The sequence below is a fragment of the Mytilus edulis genome, chromosome 13, assembly GCF_963676685.1.
Source record: "Mytilus edulis chromosome 13, xbMytEdul2.2, whole genome shotgun sequence".
NCBI classification, from domain to species: domain Eukaryota; kingdom Metazoa; phylum Mollusca; class Bivalvia; order Mytilida; family Mytilidae; genus Mytilus; species Mytilus edulis.
In genome coordinates, this window is record NC_092356.1 from 9,287,657 (window position 1) to 9,311,565 (window position 23,909).

General features: G+C 33.6%; 1 protein-coding gene across 1 annotated transcript; it reads right to left on the bottom strand.

The window, feature by feature from the left end:
• Nucleotides 1–1,038: 1,038 nt before the first annotated feature.
• Nucleotides 1,039–23,365, bottom strand: LOC139502011 (E3 ubiquitin-protein ligase MIB1-like). The gene is made up of 7 exons (XM_071291331.1): nucleotides 23,258–23,365; nucleotides 20,886–21,087; nucleotides 19,673–19,841; nucleotides 9,187–9,296; nucleotides 8,435–8,635; nucleotides 1,856–1,906; nucleotides 1,039–1,241 (listed from the first exon to the last, which is right to left on the bottom strand). Exons 1-7 carry the CDS (start codon nucleotides 23,363–23,365, stop codon nucleotides 1,039–1,041), a joined length of 1,044 nt encoding a protein of 347 aa, XP_071147432.1.
• Nucleotides 23,366–23,909: the final 544 nt, after the last annotated feature.

Here is a 23,909-nt window from a genome sequence, read left to right on the forward strand (position 1 = left end):
AATAAGATACTAAGACATCAAAGTACAATGCAGTCAAGACGGCACCCTAATTCATCATATTGATAGTTTTTCGTTGTTTTTTCATCTTGCAGTGCAAACGATTACGACACTGTGTAACGCGAAAATATTTATCAACTTATAGTGCCATAAGTGTTCAAAACACATGTAGTTAAAAGGTATGATATAAATATTTGGCGAGCAAGATAAACATTTATATAAATTGTGAGGGGGGAAATAAAGAATATTGAAGATACACAAACATGAATATCAAAACATATGAAACAATAATATGCGTCCCTTCTTAGTATCACATTCCCATGTTCTGTCGACAATACAACATCCAGGTAGTGTATACTCTCAACATCATTCTTCACTGCTATAAACCGATACACGATCATATAGATATAGGCTCATAATGCCGTTTATTTATGGTTATTTTTTTTTATTATTGTTTAGCAACTATACATGACATCTTTATTAGAGCTTCACTAACCTTCATTTGACGTTGGTAATGATTTTAAGTATTATAATCTGTTTATACATACTCAGGAAAAGATTAATGTATTTTGTATTATTTTCACAATATACAAATGTGACTGGTTTGTAACAACGAAATAACTAAGATGATTTTTGGAAAAAAGACATTTAGTTTACCTTTATTCCTGCAAAGTTTCAAAACATTCCGCATTGTAATAATTGAGACCTGAAGATGTCTGACCCGATTTTTTAAATAAATTTCAACGACACAATTATTTCATACTTTTGACCAGCCTTAAGTTTCATATCAGGTTCACACGCAGCAGTTCATAGGATGATAGGATGATGCTCAATAGTTTGATTTACTGCATTCAATTGGCAACGTATATAATTAGATTACCCCAGGATTTTGTCATCTTAGGTAAAATAAAATATCGCATTTCGGTCTCCGTGCGTTATCTCCTACAGGCGACATAAACTTAGAGCTATATGTAGAATAGGAGCAGCAAGAATAAAATGTAAAAAAGTTCTTTGTTTTGACACATTCCTCATATTCAAAGTCTACTTTGCCAACCTCAGTTTCGAGTATTTACCTTTTCGTAACGAGTCTATTGATAATGCTATTTTCAAAACCTTGATATCAACAAGAATGGTAGTACCTTTCCAGATGTCCCCCTCATTAGCATCTATTTTTAAATGCAAGGATAGTTCTGATGGCAAAATTCTTCTTACATTGGTTTCATTCTGCTCTCCGTTCTGGTCATCTTAAATGGCATAAAACGAGGGAATTATTGCATTTTTGTTTTAGACATTTTAAAAGTGGAAATACATGTACATTTGTTTGTTTTTATGAATCAGTTATTCATTTAAAAGAAAAACAAGATATATTTCTTTAACGTATGCCGATCAAAATAACAAAAATGTAAGCAGTTAAATGTCACCGAACCACCTTCAACAATGACAAACTTATACTGTATCGTAATTGGGATTTGTAGCCGTTCAAAAGAGAAATACAGTTAATTATAAAAGAAAGATGAATACGGCTAACAATAACCAAGGTTAACCAATCTATTTCATGCATTTGTTTATTATCAAATACTGTTGGTATATGTTACGTCCTGGCAACTGATAGTGTTTTCTAAAACGGTTTATAACTAAATTCTCTTAAGTGTCTTCCAACATGTCTATTTGACTAAATTATAGCACGGTTTGCATAATAACGTTTCAGTTTATTTTCCGTCAAAGACATTATTTGCCTTTCATGTATGGTTTAGGTAAATTAAGATATTTGTAAAGTTTGTCCTGTAAATGTAACCTCTGTTGAACAAATTAAATTATTATGACGATAAGGATGATTCTGTTTGTGTATTATTCTTACCTGCACCTGAAAACGCAGACACTGGAATATTGCTACACATATAATCAAAATCTGGAAGATAAAGGAAAGTTTGATAATTATGTGTAATCTTTTAGTGTAATTGTCTCGAGACTTTTAAGATTATTGCTATTTATAAAACACATCTCGTTAGATTTTAGCTCAACACAAGGTATGTACTAATTGATCATATCTTTATGAATTATTGTTGGTTCTGGTAGATTTTATGAGCTCTTAATGTTTAAATTTGGCTTTTACTTTCTAATATTCCATATTTTTACCTCAAGCCTCACTAAAGATGATATGATTTGTAGAAAAGCGCAACATGAGCAGTAACATAAAAACCGTTAATATTAATATATATGTTAAACTACGAGAATGATTTAAACAAATAAACGCTTACAGCAGCCAATAAACTGTCCATCGAAAACTTTATCCTTTAGCGGTTTTTTTTTACATCTTTGCGCATTGTGCATATGCATGTATCTGAATATAGGACAAATCTTAAACGTAGATTTCTTTATTTGTATTTGTATTTTTTTCATTAATTAAACAGTTTTTATGGATACAACTTTGAATTTTCCTTGGTGGTCGGCATATTGTTTATTTTACATTTTACCGCAAAAAATGAGCTTATAATCATATTATGATTGTTTTAGATGTACCATATATGATATTGGCTATCTGCTAGGCACTTGCAATGTCGGCATAACACGATAGATGTTTGCTTTGTTGAAAAAAGTAGAAAAAATATTATGAAAGTATTTCAATACATATCTATTCAAAATGTTCCCAAAAAGCCGAATGTACAATTGTACACGCAAAATTACTTTGCACGCAAAACTATGGCATAGTTATTGATGGTAACATTTAACGTACCTGTAGTTTCTAAAACTAGAGCCCCTTTATTCGTGTCTCTTTGCTCAAAACATGTGTTATTTATAGCGAAAACTTTATATACCATAAGCGCAAATCCACCAAACAAGGTGCTTCATATATCAGAAAACAGCCAATTTATGCCATCAAATGTAGAATTCATTCATAGATTTTTTTTTGTATTATTTAAAATTATAATGCAAAATGCGTTCTTCAAGAATCACCTTCTTTTGATACCTTTCTAACCACAATTTATATTCTACAGCTCTCGATGTTTACACCTTTGCGTATGACCGATATTATTTTAAATATGTACTTCTTTACAGTATGTTGGTTTCATTTTGACTATTAGGTGGAGTTAAATCTTTAAAAGCATTTCCGAATTCATTTGCAAAATAGTTATCAAAGGTACCAGGATTATTATTAAGTACGCCAGACGCGCGTTTCGTCTACATAAGACTCATATCAAAATATTTATAAAGTCAAACAAGTACAAAGTTGAAGAGCATTGAGGATCCAAAATTCCAAAAAGTTGTGTCAAATACGGCTAAGGTAATCTATGCCTGGAATAAGAAAATCCTTAGTTTTTCAAAAATTTCAAAGTCTGGTAAACAGGAAATTTATAAATATGACCACATTATTGATATTCATGTCAACACCGCCCTCAAACCAGTACTAGCACTACAAGCTGCTCAGAGTCTGAATTGACCAGTTTTTGTGCTCGACCAGTAAAATCGAGCACACATTTTACTCGACTAGTCTCGACATTGTCTCGACTGTACTCAAATGTACTTAAGTGTACTCGACTAGGTCTCGACTCTACTTAATTAGTCTGATTCAGTACTTGATGATCTTTGTGTAGTCTGAAATGGTCTTGACCAAAGCTCGACTTGTCATGACTAGTCTCGACCTGTCTCGATTAGTATTGACCTTCAAATTTAGTTTTGACTGGTGTAAATCAGCCCATCTAAGTGAATTAAATATTGATCTTACAAAATTCAAGCTTATTGGGTAGTTTGATTTATTGCTGTGAAATGAAAGAATTTAATTTTACAATAGGTAAAAATTAAAATTATTATATAAAAATTCAGATAGGCTTTTTTAATTTTTTTTATAACTTTTTCAAATCAACTTGGGTTGTCATCAAACTATGCAGCTATAGATATATATCAAGCTTACTGAATCCCATTTCATTTCGTTTTTTGTAGTATTGCTGTAAAATTTAAGAATTAAAGTAATCTTGGTAAAAAAAAAGCTAGGATTTGAAATTCTGACAAAATAGAGATAGTACAGTTCAATTTTTTTAATAACTTTTTCAAATCAACTTGGATTTTCATCAAACTGTGCAGCTATCTTAGAAATATATTAAGCTTACTGAATCCCAGGTCATTTTGTTTTTTGTTGTATTGCTGTCAAATTCAAGAATTAAATTAATCTAGGTTAAAAAAGCTAGAATTTGCAGTTCGGACAAAATAGAGATAGTATACTTTATTTTTTTAAATAACTTTTTCAAATCAACTTGGATTTTCATCAAACTTTGCAACTATCTTATATATATATCAAGCTTAATGAATTCCAGGTCATTTTGTTTTTTGTTGTATTGCTGTCAAATTCAAGAATTAAATTAATCTAGGTAAAAAAATCTAGAATTTGCAGTTTGAACAAAATAGAGATAGTACACTTTAATGTTTTTCATAACCTTTTCAAATCAACTTAGATTTTCATCAAACTCTACAACTATCTTTGCAATATATTGATCTTACTAAACCATAGGTTGTTATTTAGTTTGGTTTATTTCGATCAAATCTAAGAATTTAATTAATCTACATGTAGGTCAAAAAGCAATGATATTAGAAATATATCTTTCCTCAAATATAAAGGATATTATTTGTCTTTTTTAAGATTTCATGACTTTTTCAAGTCAGCTTAATCAAAATAAACACCTTTTTTTGTTAAAACAAAAATTTAATATCATGAACTTTCATAACAATCCTTGATAACCTTTTAAAAAAAGAAATGTGTTCCAAAGATACAGTAAAAATTTATTTTCATCAAATCTTAAAATATTTTTTTGTCAAATTTAATGACATAACACTATACATGGTTTAATTACATCAGTACACATTAGTTTTACAGGTAAAAAGAAAGCCCTTCTTTTCTTAAACTCGTGTATTACTTATCTAGTGAATTAAAAAAGCCTTGCGATTTAGATTTAACAAGATGTTGCAACTTTGAATAAATGTTATTTAGAATTTAAAACTCTCTGGTAGATGTGATCTTTTTAATAAGTTTGCCCCCAAGCAGAAGGTATTACCTTATAAATCACCACAAATCAGAAGAACTATTTTAATAATTTCTTTAATGTTTCATCCCTTTTTGATATATTTATATAATATATGAGCCAGTCCATGCGAAAAGGTACAAAAAGTCCTTTTGGTAAACTTTACAAGACACGTTATCAAAGTTTGTTATAGTATTTTTGAAAAACGATTTTATCCGAAATTTTTTTACATTAGTGTAAACATTCATAAGATTGTCAATTCTATCCCGAAATATCTGCATGTTTGGTATTTGAGCAAGTGTAAAATCATTTGTTCCCCGGACTAATGCTATACCGACCATAAACTTAAAAATTTATGACACTAAAGAGACAAAAGTCAATAATTTCCGTCAGTTCTACAGGTTTAAAGAAAGTAAGACAACATTAAAACATGAGGGAAAATACAAAAACCAAGACATCTTGTGTTTTAGAAATTGAAATTTGATATTAAATAAATCAACCTTAGTTACACGGGATGCGAACCGTAACCCGGTTTGATTGCATTGATATCCGCATCGTAAGCGAGAGCCTTATCCCCACTGCTACTTGGGTTAACATTATCAATTGGCAAATCAAGCCATTTGTATGAGGAAAAGTAAATGTGTTTTATAAATCACAAGTCTACTACCAATAATTATGCACACTTTTTATAATTTCGTAAATTTTTCGTTTTTGTACCTTTTCGCATGGACTGGCTCATGAGTCCTTTTGGTAAACTTTACAAGACACGTTATCAAAGTTTGTTATAGTATTTTTGAAAAACGATTTTATCCGAAAAAAAATTACATTAATGTAAACATTCATAAGATTGTCAATTCTATCCCGAATTTGTCAACTAAATCAGAAAAAGACGTAGAAATATCTGCATTTTTGGTATTTGAGCAAGTGTAAAATCATTTGTCCCCTGGACTAATGCTATACCGACCAGAAACTTAAAACTTTATGACAATAAAGAGACAAAAGTCAATAATTTCCGTCAGTTCTTCAGGTTTAAAGAAAGTAAGACAACATTAAAACATGAGGGAAAATACAAAAACTATTACATCTTGTGTTTTAGAAATTGAAATTTAATATTATATGAATCAACCTTAGTTGCACGGGATTTGAACCGTTGCTCGGTTTGATTGCATTGATATCCGCATCGTAAGCCAGAGCCTTATCCACACTGCTACCGGGGTTAACATAATCAATTGCTAATCAACCCTTTTAAACTGTACTTTGAAAATGATTGAAATATATGAAATAATTCACTAAAAATCTTGTTAAAACTAAAAGGGGGGGTCTCAACACTCGCAGGTGCGTGTAGCTCACAGCTTGATGATATGAGGAAAAGTAAATGTGTTTTATAAATCACAAGTCTACTACCAATAATTATGTACACTTTTTAGAATTTCGTAAATTTTTCGTTTTTGTACCTTTTCGCATGGACTGGCTCATATATCACAAGGAATAAAACATTAAAGGAATTATAACTATTTTATATATACTTTTTCCCAAATTATGAGAAAAGATATATTTCTAATATCGTAGCTTTTTAACCTACATGTAGATTAATTAAATTCTTAAATTTAACAGAAATAAACCAAACTAAATAACAACCTATAGTTAAGTAAGATCAATATATTACAAAGATAGTTGTAGAGTTTGATGGAAATCTAAGTTGATTTGAAAAGGTTATGAAAAAGTGTACTATCTCTTTTTCGTCAAAACTGCAAATACTAGCCTTTTTTACCTAGATTAAATTAATTCTTAAATTTGACAGCAGTACACTAAACTTCATAACAACCTGGTATTCAGTAAGGTTAATACATCACCAAGGTAGCTATATAGTTTGAATAAAATCCAAGTTGATTTGAAAAAGTTATTAAAAAACTTAAAGTGTACTATCTCTATTTTGTTCGAACTGCAAATTCTAGCTTTTTTTACCTAGATTAATTTAATTCTTAAATTTGACAGCAATACAACAAAAAACAAAATGACCTGGAATTCAGAAAGCTTAGTATGTATCTAAGATAGCTGCATAGTTTGATGAAAACCCAAGTGGATTTGAAAAAGTTATAAAAACAATTAAAGATGCCTATCTGAATTTTTACATTATAATTTTCATTTTTACCTATTGTAAAATAATATTCTTTCATTTCACAGCAATAATTCAAACTACCTAATAAGCTTGAATTTTGTAAGATCAATATTTAATTCAGTTAGATGGGCTGATTTACACCAGTCAAAACTAAATTTGAAGGTCAAGACTAATCGAGACAGGTCGAGACTGGTAGAGACTGAGTTGAGACTAGTCGAGACAGGTCGAGACAGGTCGAGACAGGTCGAGCCTTGGTCAAGACCATTTCAGACTACACAAAGATCATCAAGTACTAAATCAGACTAATTTAGTAAAGTCGAGACCTAGTCGAGTACACTTAAGTACATTTAAGTACAGTCGAGACAATGTCGAGACTAGTTGAGACAATGTCGAGACTAGTCGAGTAAAATGTCTGCTCGATTTTACTGGTCGAGCACAAAAGCTGGTCAATTCAGCCTCTGAGCAGTTTGTAGTGTAGTGAATCCTTTCAACTGTATTGACTTGAGAGTTTTGTCTTCCTGTTGAACACCTCACGGAGACCCTCAGATGGAAAGTAGTAGTAAAGGAGTTTTTTGTGTGTTTTCCCTGAGCATATTCTGATTTTTTTTCATGGATGGTTGCCCATATCCGTTGTTCTTCTATTGAACAAAACACTAATTTGAAAAGTAATAGAGTAATCCATAACACCTTAAAAAGAGTATATTAGACAAATGAAAGAGTACAAACGGTTTGCCAAATAATTGAGGTTTGTTTTGTTGTATGAAATAATATTATACTCGTCTCAACCATGCACAACACAATCGTGGTAAAATTACACATCAGACGACCATACTTGTGTTAAAAGATGATATATTAAATAAAGGCAACAGTAGAATACCTCTGTTCAAACTCATAAATCCATGGACAAAAAACAAAATCGGGGTAACAAACTAAAACTTAGGGATATGCATTGAATATAAGAGGAGAACAACGACACAACACTACAATGTAACACACACAGAAACGGACCAAGCATCAGACAAAATCCCACGAGAAAAACAAATATAACATCAAAACCAAATACATGAATTTGGGATAGACAAGTACCGTGACACGTCTTATCGCATTGTGAATTTACACTCAAAATTAATAGAAAACATACGATTACAATTTAGATGCACAGCAGTTTTTTTCGTGATGAAAGATGCACTTCAATCAGTTTCTTCAAACAATTTCAGCAAAACAAAAATTGAAAGAAAGTCACAAATATAAGATTGACTGCATGTTTTAATCTTGAATGATGTTTCTAAAATAAGTAAAATCCTACCAATTACTGGAAGATGATCTGGGTAATAATTTCCCCATGTTGCATTTTCTGTTAGTCTACTGCAAACTATATCAACACACCCTTCAGCACCCAAACGATGAATATTTTCTATTTCGGTGTTTTTCCAAAAAACTTTAACAATACCTCGTTGATATTTATTTTTCCAGTTTGTGATTTGCTCCACATATCCGACATCATTATCTACGTTAAAACAAATAAAATAATAATAATACTGCTATGCTTTTTGTTTGAATAAGAAATGTCCGAATTATTCCAATGCATAAGTGAAAGTTAAGTCGGTTAGTAAAACAAAAATTGGAAAGAGATCTTTTGAAAGATATTATTATTTATCTACAGCTTTCAATTAAAAACTTTAAAAGTTGAAATTAATACAACCAGCACAATATTGCCATTGGGCACATAGTTGTTATCATTTACGGTTACATTTTCGTTTTACCTCAATTTTATATACTATTTTGTGGTATTGCATTAAATTCAAAACATAGTTTTGATTCCATATATGTGATCAAAAAGTGACCGTAGAAATGAATCTTGCAAATAAAACACATTCAAAAGGGAAAACTAACCGGCTAATCTGTATAAAAAAGAAAAACGAGAAACACTTATGAACCACATAAACAGACAGACGAAAACCACTATAAATGTAAACATGTGCAGGCTTATTCAAATTTAGGATTGTTGACCTATGAGAATAAAGCTGTAATTGGCATATTCAGAAACTATTTACTTACTATGATCCTTGTTCCTGTTCAAGTATGGTCCGCCAACAACTTCTGCCCCTACGAAAATACCTTTTGCAGCAATCTTTTCTGTTGACTCTTTTCTTGATCTTACTTTAAATCTATAAATAGAAAACTACTTAAATGCATTGACTCTAGTATTCTTGTGTGATGTACAGTCCATATTTTGGCTTAAGCCACGCCTTCCACTTTTGAATTCGTATTAGAATGTACAAACATATTCGAAGTAGTCACTAACATATGTAATATACAATATATTAAACATTAAAAATTGTTCTTATACAGTTATAAAGCGGAGGTTAACAGCTAAATATCATCGTCTGTCTTTTAACAAAAAGCAGAACCAAAAACGCATATAGAGCTACAAAAGGACATGAAATGAAAAATGTAAAAACGAGAAGACTGATTTATGTAGACCACACAAACAGAAAAAAAATAATAGAAAGCAACAAACGAAACCACTGCAATACTGGCTTTAAACAGGATCAACAAGAATGTGGCGGGGTTAAAAGCGTTTGATGGCGCTCAGTCATTTCACTAGCCTAGGAAAGTTGTGAAATAGTGGATAACAAACTATAAAAATCAACTCTAAAGGATAAATTCATTAGATTGATGTACATGTAAAACACAAAAAAGTTCATTTCTTACAATCTGTGAGTTTCTTGTCTTTTTGATTATTTATTTATTATACTGGATCAAATGTTCTAATAATGATATGGACACTTTGACTTGCTAAATAAGTTGCGAGAACTGCTTTTTTCCCCTGTATTAAAAATGACAAAATGAGTACATTTCCGGATACTAGTACTCAACATAAGTTCTACAATCTATACAATATTCTATATGTTTAAATGATTTTTAACTTTTTTTTTTAAATCTACTTTTAATTTATTTGATTCAAGTTGGTGGAACGTTTGCTGTTTATAACAATTCAAGACTAGTCAAAATAAACTATAGCATGGTTTTGAAGAATAAATTCAGCAATTATTTAAACATTAACAGTAAGCACTATATATTAATTGGTAATACTTGTACTTGTCATTAAGGTCTTGATACAGTATTTAAACATTTTAAGTTAAGGAGTTAAAACATGGCATAATTTCTTTGTGATAAAACATAAGTTTTGTTTCATTCGGGTTAGTTTGAATGTCCCTCTGGTATCTTTCGTCCCTCTTTTTAAAAAATGATATGTATATTTAATTTCGCTAGCTATAGGGAACTCCAGAGAAAAAAATCGATTTTCAAGTATACAGAAATCAATATGTACCCAATTTTGATACTTTTAATAGTGTTTTTCCTTGGTTAGAAATTTAAATTTAACTGGGTCAAACTACAAATTGTAAATGATTAAGTAAAGAAATGGAATTGTTTCCATGAAGTAACATTACATTTTATTTTAAATTAATAGATAAACACACTCTTTGATGAATTGTCAATATAGTTTAAATAATTTGATGAAATGTAGGCTTTTGTTTTTTGAAGTAGTTCTATGTTTCTGTTGTGTCTTTAACCTTGTTTTTCTCTTTTACGTGCTATTTTTCACTCGGTTTTGGTTTGTGAGATGGATTTGTTTAAGTTAAATTGAAATATGACTATTGAACAGCGGTATCTACCTCAGCAATAGATTACCCTAGCTGTATTTGGAAAAAAGTTTAGGAATGTTTGGTCCTCAATTCTTCGTACTTTATTTGGCCTTTATAACACTTTTTGATTCGAGCGTCACTGATGAATCTTTTGTAGACGAAACGCGCGTCTGGCGTAAATATAAAATTTCAATCTTGGTATCTATGATGAGTTTATATACTACTATTGCCTTTTTTTTCAAAAGAACATACAGAATAAACAGTTTTCATTTCAAAGACAATAATTAGTGTAACGATTTGCATACGACCATTTCTTATCAAAGATAGTTTAGTTCTCTCCAAAGCAATGAAAACTTTTTATTTAAACAGTTGCTGGATTACTTACACTGAAATGAACAACGTACAACCTAAATGTCTGAAAATTCAATCCAATGTATGTTGTAGTAAATATAATTGATAACATGATGCAGAATACTCCCAATCTGAAATCTATCTGATATCACTATTCCATAAATTATAACACATGTGAATGTCCTATATAAATCCAATGTTTATACAAATAATTGCACAGGATTGTTCTCTACGAGAAGAATCATGTCCACGATAGGTCGTGTGTAGGTCGTGGCCTTTCTATTAACGCTTACTTGTACTTCTGCTTTACGGACATGTTCGTCGGAACTTTTGAATGAGTTTACTATAATTCCAACGGGTCATTGGTTACGGCAAAGATTTTTGTCCTTTAGACGAATGACGTCTCCTTCGATGACATCACGGCGATCTTCAGTTCATTTTCGTCTCCATTCGGCAAGACATACATCTCGTTTGTCGAATTCTCCAAGATGATCTGAAGTGAAAATGTAGTCTGTTTTTTTTTGTGTCAATAACATAGCCGGTGTTGATATTAACGGATTCTCTGGATCTGTTGATACCGGTACCAGAGGTCTAGAGTTTACTATAGCTGAAACTACTGCCATAATCGTGTTGAGCACATCATGCGTTAGGCTTCTTCCGGCTGCATTTAGAAGCATAGAATTAAGGATTCTCCTGGTGATACCAATCATTTTCTCCCAGTTGGCTCCACCCATGTTGGACGAATGCGGCGGATTGAAGATCCAAGTTGTACCAGGATTGTACATAAAGTTCTTGAAGGGTCCATCTTTTAAATCGTCGATTGTGCCATTAAAGTTCGTTCCACGGTCAGATCAGGAAATCTTAACTTTGCCTCTTATAGCGGCGAATGTCCTGACGGCGTTCACGAAAGCTGAAGAACTAGTTTCCTCAATCAATTCGGTGTGAATATCTCTTGTCACTAAGCATATGAATAAAATTCCCAAAGTTTAGAGTTGGCGTATTTACCACGTGTTTTACGTAAAACAATTGTCCAGGGTCCAAAGGTGTCTATTCCAACGTTTGTAATCGGAGGTGACGGTTCAAGACGGTCCTCTGGCAAATCAGACATGATTTGATACTCGGTTTTTCCTCTGAGTTTGCGGCATGTTACACATTTGTGAATAATAGAAAAGATCAAGCGTTTTGCTCCAACGACCCAAAATCCTGCGGATCGAATCGCTCTAGCTGTGAAATGGCGACCTTGATGTTTTATCTTGTCGTTGTAGTGTCGAACTAATAACGTCACTATATGATGGCGTCCAGGGACGATCAATGGTTTCTTTTCACGGAGGTTAAAGTCAGATTTGGTAATACGACCTCTTACTCGTAAAAGTCCTCGTTTGTCTACTTATTAATGTGTTCCTGACGTTTTATACAATCTATTTCAATTCAATAAACTTCATGTTGTGCAGATATTAAGATGAAATTTTCGGCATTCGAAAAACTATCAAGAGAAGTCACTGATGCTGCATTTTTTTACCCATGTAAACGGGAGATACGTTCCAAAAAAGGCTATCGCTCGCAAAAGTGATGTCCAATTGGAAAATCGGCTGAATCTATCAATTCCGGTACCTTTATGCTCAGGTATTGCAAATGTTTTTACAGCATTAACAGTTGCACAGATTTCTCTATCTACCTCTGGATCTATTAGCTGATATATGTCCTCAGAATTCTTCTGTTCTGAGGAAAGAAGTTGTTTTAGTCCCAATAACCATTCACTGCTATGAATTTCGTGGGCTGGTACGGACCTTGTACCCGAATCTGCGGGATTACGGTTAGATGGTACATAATTCCATTGACTTAAAGAGCTAAATTTCCATATTTTCTCTACTTTATTGGCGACATAGTTAAAGAACCTTCTTGTCTAGCTACTGATGTAACCTAAATATAAAAAAAGAAGATGTGGTATGATTGCCAATGAGACAGCTGTCCACCAGACACCAAAATGACACATACATTAACAACTATAGGTCATCATACGGCCTTCTACAATGAACAAAGCCCATACCGCATAGTCAGCTATAAAAGGCCTCTATATGACAGTGTAAAACAATTCAAACGAGAAAACTAACGGCCTTATATTTACAAAAAATGAACGAAAAACAAATATGTAACACATAAACAAACGACAACCACTGAATTACAGGATCCTGACAAGGGACAGGAACATACATAAATAATGTTAAACATGTTAGCGGGATTCCAACCCTCCCTCTAACCTGGGACAGTGGTATAACAGTACAACAAAAGAACGAACTATAAAAATCAGTTGAAAAAGACTTAACTCGTTCGATGGACAAACTACAAGTTGACGTGGCCGGGAACTTATACATCCCGACAACAAAAAGACAGTAGAAACATATCTGAGAGTACTCGCAGTTATCTGACAGCTAGTTCAAAGCCACTAACAACTACTGTATAAACATTAATTTTCGTGGGGTTAAAATTTCGTGGTTTTGTATCCAAAAGTAAGTTCGTGGGGATTAATTTTCGTGGTTTTTAAGTTTAGAAAAAAATTATACAAATGTCACTTTATAATTGACAATACTCAATAAAACTGATGTGAACTTTTGCCGTTGGGAAAAATCAATAATTGCATTTCATAGTAACAGTGAGCACTAATCAAGTGTTGTAACCTGCACACGCTAATTGGCTGTTACACACCTTTGATGTTTGATCCAAGGACAATGATTGTGTAATAAATGTATTACAACTTGAGGGCATTACAGACGCATTAGACTGTTAAATGACATTGATTGACAGTTCTTGGTGATTATCAATTACTGTACAAACAAAGGATTAGGATTATCATCTGACTTAAAGAAAACCTTTGAATATCGATGTCTTATCAATTGACCTATTTATTTCATTGTCTGCATTTATGTTCATCAATTATATAATGTCAATAAGATTTAGTCAGATCATAAAATAATGTTAATCTACAGTTAAATTTTCGTTGGGGTTTTAATTTCGTGGATAATTCTTATCCACGAAATAAACGAAATTAAATCCCCCACGAAAATTTGTGCTTTTACAGTAATAAAAAAATCATGCATCTAAGACTGTGTAGAACTTTACGGTGTCTATATGTAGATCTAAATTATCCATGATGGTTTGTGTCATCTCAACTGCTAATACAGCAGCAGATAGTTCAAGTCGTAGAATAGTATGACTACTTGTTGGTGCAGCTTTAGCTTTCCCAAGAATGAAACCTATGTTTGGTTCAGCACTTCTGTCCATTGTGCGTAGGTATGCAACAGCTGCTATGGTTTTTTTTCTGATGTATCAGAGAAGACATGTAACTCCTTTGTGGCGGTTTTGCTGAGATACAGTATGTAATTACTCGGAATGCGTAATGTTTCGATAGCAATTAGAGTATTTCTCCAAAATTTCCACCAAGCTGCTGTCTCATCAGAGAGAGGTTGGTCCAAATCGATGGTTTCTGATACTATTGTCCTTAAAAGTAGATGCCATTGTATGAAAACAGAAGCTAAAAATCCAAGAGGATCGTTGAGACTGTTTATCGTCGAAAAAATTTCTGTCCGAGTTTGTTTTCGGATGATAATTAAAATAAAAAGTTGTCAGGGTTAACATCCCAGCTATTGACGATTATTGATTAAAGAATTCGGGCGATGCTAATGACAAGTTGCTTTGGTCATCAATGATGGTATACATGCGAATTACTTTGTCCTGGTTATCTTTGTGATTAACATTCACTGTTAGTATTTTAGCACGGGATTTCCCGCTATATGTATCTTTGCAGATCTCAGTATAGGTAGAGTTAACTGAGGTTGATTTAGTTTCAGCCGATTCCGTTGGCTCCCTGTCGTATGCTTCCCTGGGCGATCTAGGCTGAGACCTTGCAGGTTGCTGTGGTATATTGATGTGAAGTGCGCTATTGTGTTGTTTACTCCCATATTCTTTACAACTTATGCGTGCATTGCATTCCCGGTTCCTGTGTGTGGTAGAATGAAACACTTGTAACAGACATTGTTTCCTTTCAACCTTTGCATTCCTATATTGAATTGGCTCGGAACATTCGACATTGATTTAAGGAGTGCTTTGTATTGAGCAGAATTCAAAGACCTTGTTTGCTGGCGTCTCCAGATTGCTGCTCAACCGCTGTTTTATGAGCACTAACTTTAGGGTGAGATGTGAACCTTGGCGCAGCACCTTTTGTATTAGGTGTGGCTTTTGACCAAAAGATGAACCCAGGATCGTTCTTTGTTTTGCTTATTTCCTTGATGAAGGGCTAATTCTGTGAAAGGTGGAAAGGCAACTTCATATTTAGACTTTTTTTTTTTAACAACATAATAATTTTTATTCATCTAATCTTGCTTGTTACAAATTTCACCAAGAGTCATATTAAATAACTTAGACTTGTATCTTGTAGCCCTCGTTACCCACTTTTTCATGGAGTCCGTACAGTAATTTACGAGGAGTCCAGATATGCCAGCAAACATCCCAGATTGGGATTTTCCTTGTGATATTCTATTTCTGATAGAATGTCAGACAGTTCATATAGACGTGCGTTGTCCTTATTCGTCAAGGTTGGGAAATTTTCTCGTGAGAGAGGCTTCCAACATTTCTGGAGCACCATACCGCTCGTCATGCCTCTTCCATTATCTGTGTATACCTATTGTAGGATTATTGGCATTTGACGCTCTTATGCTGCCGACATGTTTAGCAGACTCTGAACCGAGCCACTTGATCAGTAAATCGATCTATTCTGCGTCAGAGACTTGTAACTCATTAGTGACGTTCTTAAAGCTTGCTTTCCAAGTATGGAAGGCTTTTGCCCGATCGTTAAAGCTTTTTAATCGGGAGAAAAGCATGTCCTTACGTAAGAGAAATATGGTTATCTCCGATGTAGGGTTGATTTGTTGCTGGTGTGCAACAGGGATCTCTTCTTTAACACCCTGTTTTTGGTGTTCAGCAGGGATCTCATCTGAAAGGCCAAGTTTTTGTATGCTGGTTACTAGTCCCAGATCTAGGTTTAAGGTAACTTCCGGTGAGTTAGTATCAGAAGGCAAGACAGCAGATGTCTGTGACGGCAGGTTAAGTGCCACAGATGGCACGAACGCTGGTGCTTCATGACTCAGCTCAACCTTAACAGGAATTTGTTTTATCTCACAACATTTGATGCTTATTGATGAAATCTTGCACACGCTGGAGAGGGTCTTCAGTTTCATCAGGGAGATCGCTAAATGTTTGGCTAACGTCGTATTCCAGGATACGAGCCTCGGCTTCTGTGGCTGCAGCTTCTCTCTGTGCTTCGAGAAGGTTTAATTTGACCTTAAGTTCAGCCTTTTCCCGGCTCACACGCACGGCTTCTTGTTCAAGTTGAGCTTTCCTTTGTGCAGCCTCTTATTCCAATTGAACTTTTCTTTGAGCAGCATCTTGTTCCAATTGAACTTTCCTTTGTGCTGCCTCCTGTTCCATTTAAGTTTTAAGGTACGCGGCCTCTTGCTCCATTTGAATCTTTTTTTATGTAAGGCTTCTTGTTCTGCTTGAATGGCTTGTTGCTCCATTTCGGCTTTGATTTCATTTTGTCTGAACAGAGCCTGTTCCTCTAATAATTCCTCCTGTGCAATGATCGAGGCATGTTTTTCAACAAAGGCTATTTTTGACTTAGCAGCCTCTGCTTTGGCACGCCTTCTCCGTGCCAGGCTTGACATATCGGAAATGTTAGAGCTTCCGCTATGAGAGGTGTTCTTAGATGTTTTTGTTTTTGTGGACTTATCCTTTGTTAGGGCGAGGCGATGCTGGCGTAGGGTTTCCATAGCCAGGTCCACTTTAGACAGTCGAATTTCTGATGACTGATTACTTACATGTGTCTATGTCCTTAAGGACTTTCAGGCGTTCTGGTCTTCTTCAAAACGTTTAGGTACTCATCTAGGCGCTTGCGATAATGAGTACAGGCTAGTTAGATTTTATCCTCTGCCATAAGCAGTTGTTTGAGTGGTCATTTCCAATAATTGGAATTCTAAACCTGACCTAAGGGCCTCTAGGTCCTCACAGAACTTCTCACGTTTCTCTGTGAATGCTTCGTGTCCATTTTCGGTGAGTTCACGTACTCGCCTGGTCGCGGGATTATCATCTAAATGTGTGGTATTAGAAGGATTTTCTTATAGTTCTTCAGAAATATCTCCCTCTGGGGGGTTGAATCTCTTCTTGCGGCATCCATTTGTAATAGACAAGCGATAAAGAGAAAGTAAACAGTAATGAAAATACGGATTGAACGTCTGAGAATTCAATCCAATAGATGTTGTAGTAAATATAATTGATAACGTGATCCAAAATGGTGAGGATCGATTAAAGACAGCAGACATGATTTTAGCTTTTCATCCATATAAAGCAACATTCCAGCAGAGTCTGTTTATGAAAAATATATATCCCGGTTGTTACGGCATTACATAGTTTGCCTGTCCAAGCATGATTTCCTTATAAGAGGGTTGCTGCTTACAAGGAAGCTATGAGTCCAAGAGTTGTTATTGGTGAAGTTAAAATTGCCGCTTTTAAAATTGTACAGACGCTTTCACAAGATGTTTAACTATGGAAATCCTGTATTACAACTGACGACTGGTATGTTCAAATTGCCATTATCACAATTTTAAGTGTTGTTTTTCTCTTATCTTGTCTATCAAATTAGGCGTCTGTTCTTACCTGAGAAACACGACGGGGGTCACATTTGGATAAAGATCTGACCTTACGTAGCACTGATATCATCCTCCAGTTTCTACAGGGGTTCTGGTTGTTCAGTGTTAAGTTTTCTATTTTGTGTTATGTGTAATGTTGTTTGTATTTTATTTATTTTTGTTCTTCGTTGTTTCGTTTCTACATGTTAATTTGAAAGTCCCTCATGTTGAGTCTTTTTGATTTATTTAAAATAACAAAATAAAAAAGTATTTGCCAACCAAAAATTTACTTTAGGAACAACTGTTTTTAAAATACTTAATGATTTAGGATAAAGTTAATACTTAAACGTTCTTACTGTTATGTTGATGATATGTTTTCGTTGAATTATTAAGAACTTTTTTAATATACTGCCGAAATTAACCCAAAGGAACTTGCTTTAAATAAATCAAATTTAAACGGTAATAACTGTCCTTTCCTAGATTTAGATATTTTGATTTTACATATAATGATGTGGTTTTGAATTTCGTTGGTATAGTAGCTGTAGAAATCTAATTTTATTTCAAACGGGATAGCACATCCTCATATTTACAGAAATGATGTTTAACGTGCCCGGAAATTTAGAAACGATCCTGGTATACTTATCGATCATTTAAATAAACGTATTCTGAAAGGTTTCTAATATAACACTGTAATTATAGCACTGAATATTGTTTTATTGGTATTAATATTGATTATGTTTTTAGTAGATTAAAAGCAAACAGAATACAATTGATATAGATGTTATGAATAAGCGGTAATGATGTACAAATGATAATTTGTACAGTTATTTGTACAAGTTAAAATTGTTCATGAAACACATATACACATTGATATAAAGGAATCAAAAGAGCAAACAAAAATATAGGCCACCGTGCTTGTTTCCGAGGTATTACCCATTGAAAAGTTGGCCGGAAAATATTCTCACTTGAACTTTCATTGCTTTATCATTGACAAGTTTAAGTCATCAAAAACTATTGAAAAATAATCAAAATTTTATAAGACTTTAACAGACAGATTATCATTATAAATGTAAAAGAATTATAAAAGAAAAATAGGGGTCACCGGGCAAAATTTGTTTATGCATGTAAACGGTTCAAACCAGAGGATTCCGAAAATCTAACCTAAATTCCAAGACAAGACAACCGAGCTCCTTAATTTGGTGTTATTTGCTTTGAACTAGCTGTCAGTAACTGCGTATACTCTCAGTTTTGTTTCTAGTAAAAAACCTGAAATTCAGTGGTTTTGGTTTGATAATGTTTCATTTTTTGTACATGAATTAGGTCATTAGTTTTCTCGTTTGAATTGTTTTACCGTTGTCAATTCAGGGCCTTTTATAGATGACATGCTTTATTAGCTTTGCTCATTGTTGAAGGCCGTACGGTGACCTATAGTTGTTAATGTCTGTGTCAGTTGGTCTCTTGTGGAGAAGTGTCTAAATGGCAATCTTTTATCACATCTTCTTTTTTTATATTATCCTACTATACAACTTCTTAGTAAATTATTGATAAACGCGAAGCAGTGTTTTTAGAAATAACGATACTTGATATTTTCTTTTAAAAAGTATAATAAACCATCGTATAACCTTTTGAAATAATTTGATTAAAAATGGATTAACGCTCGATTTGAATTGATAATCAGGATACATTATTGCACATGAACTGTGGTCCTTTGTTTGTTTGATTTATCTTTTTAACCGCAAAAATGCAGGTGTGCGTGGACTTTTTTTTATGAACAAAAATCTATATTTTCTTTAACTCCTCTACTAGCATAAACACGCAAGTATTGAAATATTGAAGCCTTCCTGTATCTATACATGCCCTACATACCGTCTTGATTCTGAAGTGATGGTTCTTTCAAAAATATGTTCAACATCATGGTAATCGTCCATATAACATTGAGTACATAGATTGATATTGCACTTAGTGCATGTCCATTTCATTCCATAAATAGGACATTCTCTGCATGAAAAACAAGTTGTATTCTGGTGCAATTGATCTGCAAATCACAAGACAAAAACTTATTAAATAAGTAAACCTTGTCTGAAATAATACACTAAGTACAACACCAGAATTTAGGCTTCCTTCATAAACACAAGTGCATTCAATACAACAAGATTTGCTGTTGATACAAAATGTTCACCTGAATTGATTCAGGTATTTATATACGCCTCAGTCATTATCACTGTCTTAGTCAATACCACTGTCCTGTGGGCAGTCCATATATCACGATTATGACCATTTTTAAAATAACTCTTTTGTAAATATTTTATTTATTCCGATAACAAAATACACCAATAACGGCCGCTATACGTTTGACAGGAATGGCCAGTTTTATAAGGATACCTAATCGTTTAATTACGTACGCGCAGGCCAGAAATTCTTGACTTGGCCGGTATAAAGGAAAATCGGTTTTTAAAGTGACCGGTTTAGAGAGGTTTCACTGTATTGGAGTTCAGGTTGCTAAGTCTTTATGAAATTGAGAACGGAAACGGGGAATATGTCAAAGCGACAACAACTCGACCATTGAGCAGAAAACAGCCGAAGGCCTCCAATGCGTCGTCAATGTAACGAGAAACTCCCGCACCCGTAGGCGTCCTTCAGCTGGCCCCTTAAAATATGTATACTAGTACAGTGATAATGGACGTAATACTAAACTCCAAGTTATACCCAAGAAACAAAAATTAAAAATCATACAAGATTTATGTTTCTATGTTGTGTTTTGTTTACGTATTGTTTGTCCGTCTGTGTTTTTAATTTTTTTGTTCATTTTTAGCCATGGCTGTGTCAGTGTATGTTCGATTAATGAGTTTGAATGGTCCTCTGGTATCTTTCGCCCCTCTTTGTTTAAAATTATGGAGCCTTGCACTTTTTGGACATTTGCTGTGTAAATGTGTAGACTTGTTAAGCTAGTTGATCTTTATATTGTTCAGTTATTTTTTTTCAAATGTCTTGTTTTCGTTTGCCATTTGCTTGATAACGCTTTAACGAATATCCAATTTATCGTATTAAGATCTAAATTATTTAAGAAAATGAGACTGACCTGTAGGAGCATTATCGAATAATCTAAGATCATACTGATTCGGATCCGCTCTATATTTTCCACCTCTACCCGTATCCCAAATCACTTGGATGGTCCTGTCCGAATGACACAGAGCAACAATTGTCCCCAAGAATCCTTCACCATTATCTTCGGACTTGTGATTCCAATGAGGTCCTCGAACCACCCTTGTACCAAGCTGTATCTTAAAAAAAGAGATACAACATGTCAGTAAGATGACCTGTGTCATTAATCAATAAAAAAAACAAACAAACGTGATGGCTTAAAAAGAAATAAACAACAGACAAACAATAGTACACAAAAAATACATAGAAATTTAACACGAACCCAAAAAAAACACTGGGAGTGATTACAGCAGCTCCGGAAGACAAAAAAGATCCTACTCATCATGTGGCACCCGTTTGTACAATCCCGGTGATAAGTCTTATCCGGTAAGTCATATTCGTCAAAAGCAGACGGATTGTAGTTACGACATTAAGTGCATATCCGCTATCATCTTTGAAACAGATATTCAATGACGGTCAACCCACACGTGATAGCGTGCAAAATAAAAACGAAGGGATAATTCAACTTCACCACTTAGAACTCTTGATTTACAAGCTTCCTAATGAGCAGTAAGCCTCTATCAAGGAAATAATTATAGGAAACACAAGCATTGGAAAATCGTATCAATTGAGAGATGTATACCCCGTATGCAGCGCTGCTATATAGAAATGGAACGTTCACAATTGGGAAGATGAAATCGTTGGTTTTTTTTTAGTTTTTATTACAGCCAAGCATCATTGTCAATTGCTAGATGTCAGTCAAGATATGAAGCAGACTTAACTGAATCTGTTGTATCCTTTTATGATGAGACTGTCATCAAAGTGAGAGGGTTAGCGCTATAAAACCAGGTTTAATCCACCGTTTTCTAAATTTGAAAATGTCTGTACCAAGTCAGGAATATGACAGTTTTTGTCCATTCGTTTTTTATGCGTTTTGTTATTTGATTTTGCCATGTGATTATGGACTTTCCGAATTGATTTTCCTCTAAGTTCAGTATTTTTGTGATTTTACTTTTTATCCTCAGATTCGATGAGATAGATGCGATCAACAAAGTTTTGAATTATTAGTGAGAGAACATCATCTATATAGCTGATACTAAAGTTAAAGGATACTGCAAATTTCTCTTTTTTTTACAATCAGTTCCTTTATGAAGTGAGCCTCATATGAACAAAAGACTAAATCGGTTAATAGAAGGGCACAGTCGGTTTCCATTAGAATGCAAATTGCTTGCTGAAAAAAACACCCTCTCTTTAAACGTAATAAATAGGTTTTTACTAAAGAAAAGAAACATCTTCATAATGTCACTTTCAGCGAAATTTTCTTTTGAATCAGAATGATTTTTACCAAGTAGGATTTATTTCTCCTGAAGGCAAGATACTTGTATCTACGTTGGTCATTCTTTTTTATGACACAAAGTAGGAACTCTTTCAATTTTACACTTAGTTTGGAATGGGGAATAATTGTGTAAAGTGTAGAAAAGTCAAATGTGTTTGTACTTTAGCCGAAATGAAAGAGTATTTATATCGTATGCACACTAACAGTTCTTTCATTTTTTTTAATGTAATCTGCATAACGCTACTTTAAGAATATGTCATTTACATATTTTGCAGCCCGGCTTGGATTGCTGATAAAATTGATGTTAATAATTTTGTACAGTTTTGGTGGAGCACATTAAAGACATAGAATTATACTGTTGTTTGTACGGACACTAATGTAGTTTTTGCATCCAATACAGTGATGGAAATTCTTCATCTTTGATTGAAATCATAATGGAACATAGAACAGACATATGGTTTAGTTAGTGTGGTTTTGAATTGAATTATTAATACCAAATTCAATTATCAAGTAATTTATGAAATGTAATTTACACAGAACAAAGATGTTGTTTGGTGCTTTATCTATGGGGACAGCAACATAGTTGTCATTGGGGTAGGGTGGTGTATGGAAACATTTAGGTCTCTGAAGATCGATCTTATATTGGTATTAACAGACCAATTCAGCCTAATTCTGAATTTTATCTTCAACCTTACACTCTTTCTTCCTTTAAAAAGGCGTCTTCTTGTTCGCGTTAACTAACTGCGTTTGCTGTGTGATTCTTTATTCTACATTGGCTAGAGGATTAGGGAGAGAGTCGAGATCTCTCAAATTATGTTTAACTCCGACGCACTTTTGCGCGCCTGTCCCAAGTAAGGAGCCTTTGGCCTCTGTTAGTCTTTTTTTTACTTCATTTATATGTTCTGGTGTTTAGTTTGACGTCCATTTTCACTGAACTAATACATATTTTTATTTAGGAGCCAGCTGAGGCCCACCTCATGGTGCAGTATTTTCTCGCTAAGTTGAAGACCTATTGGTGGCCATCGGCTTTTATCTGCTCTTTGGCCGAGTTTTTGTCTCGTTGAAATATTCCCAATTTCCATTCTCAATTTTATTGATCTGGGATATGGGATATACATTTCCAAAACGTATTCGTTTTCAAGATTTTGCAGCTACCATTGAAACTTTGTAAAACGTCACCAATATTTGAGTAGAATGTTGATGAACAAGGGTTATGTCTTTTGTAAATAATTACATTTAGAGTATTTCACGTGGCTCGATACATGTATATCGAGTCATTATGGTATGGTCAATTTGTGTATTCTTGTCTTTCGTTTTTCCTATACAGTGCTTTGTCTATATGCCTGATTTTCTTACTTTGTTAATATATTCGTTGGTTTTTTAAGTGATTAACAAAATGTTGACTGCTGTACCTTAGCTGTATTTGGAAAACCTTTAGGAATTTTTGATCCTCAATGCTCTTCAACTTTGTACTTTATTTGGCCTTTTAAACATGTTTTTATTCGAGCGTCACTGATGAATCTTTTGTAGATGAGACGCGCGTTTGGCGTATATATAAAATTTGAATCCTGGTTTCTATGATGAGTTTATTTGACGTTTTGATAGCACATTGCTGTCAATGTAATG

Bases quoted from the DNA above. Each gene is read 5' to 3' on its own strand.
- LOC139502011 (XM_071291331.1), bottom strand. From the start codon at position 23,365: ATGGAAATTGGGAATATTTCAACGAGACAAAAACTCGGCCAAAGAGCA. The intron at 8,636-9,186 runs GTAAGTAAATAG...GTTTTAACGTAG, and splicing joins GAACAGGAACAAGGATCATA to ATAATGATGTCGGATATGTG. The intron at 1,242-1,855 runs GTAAGAATAATA...ATGCCATTTAAG, and splicing joins GTCTGCGTTTTCAGGTGCAG to ATGACCAGAACGGAGAGCAG.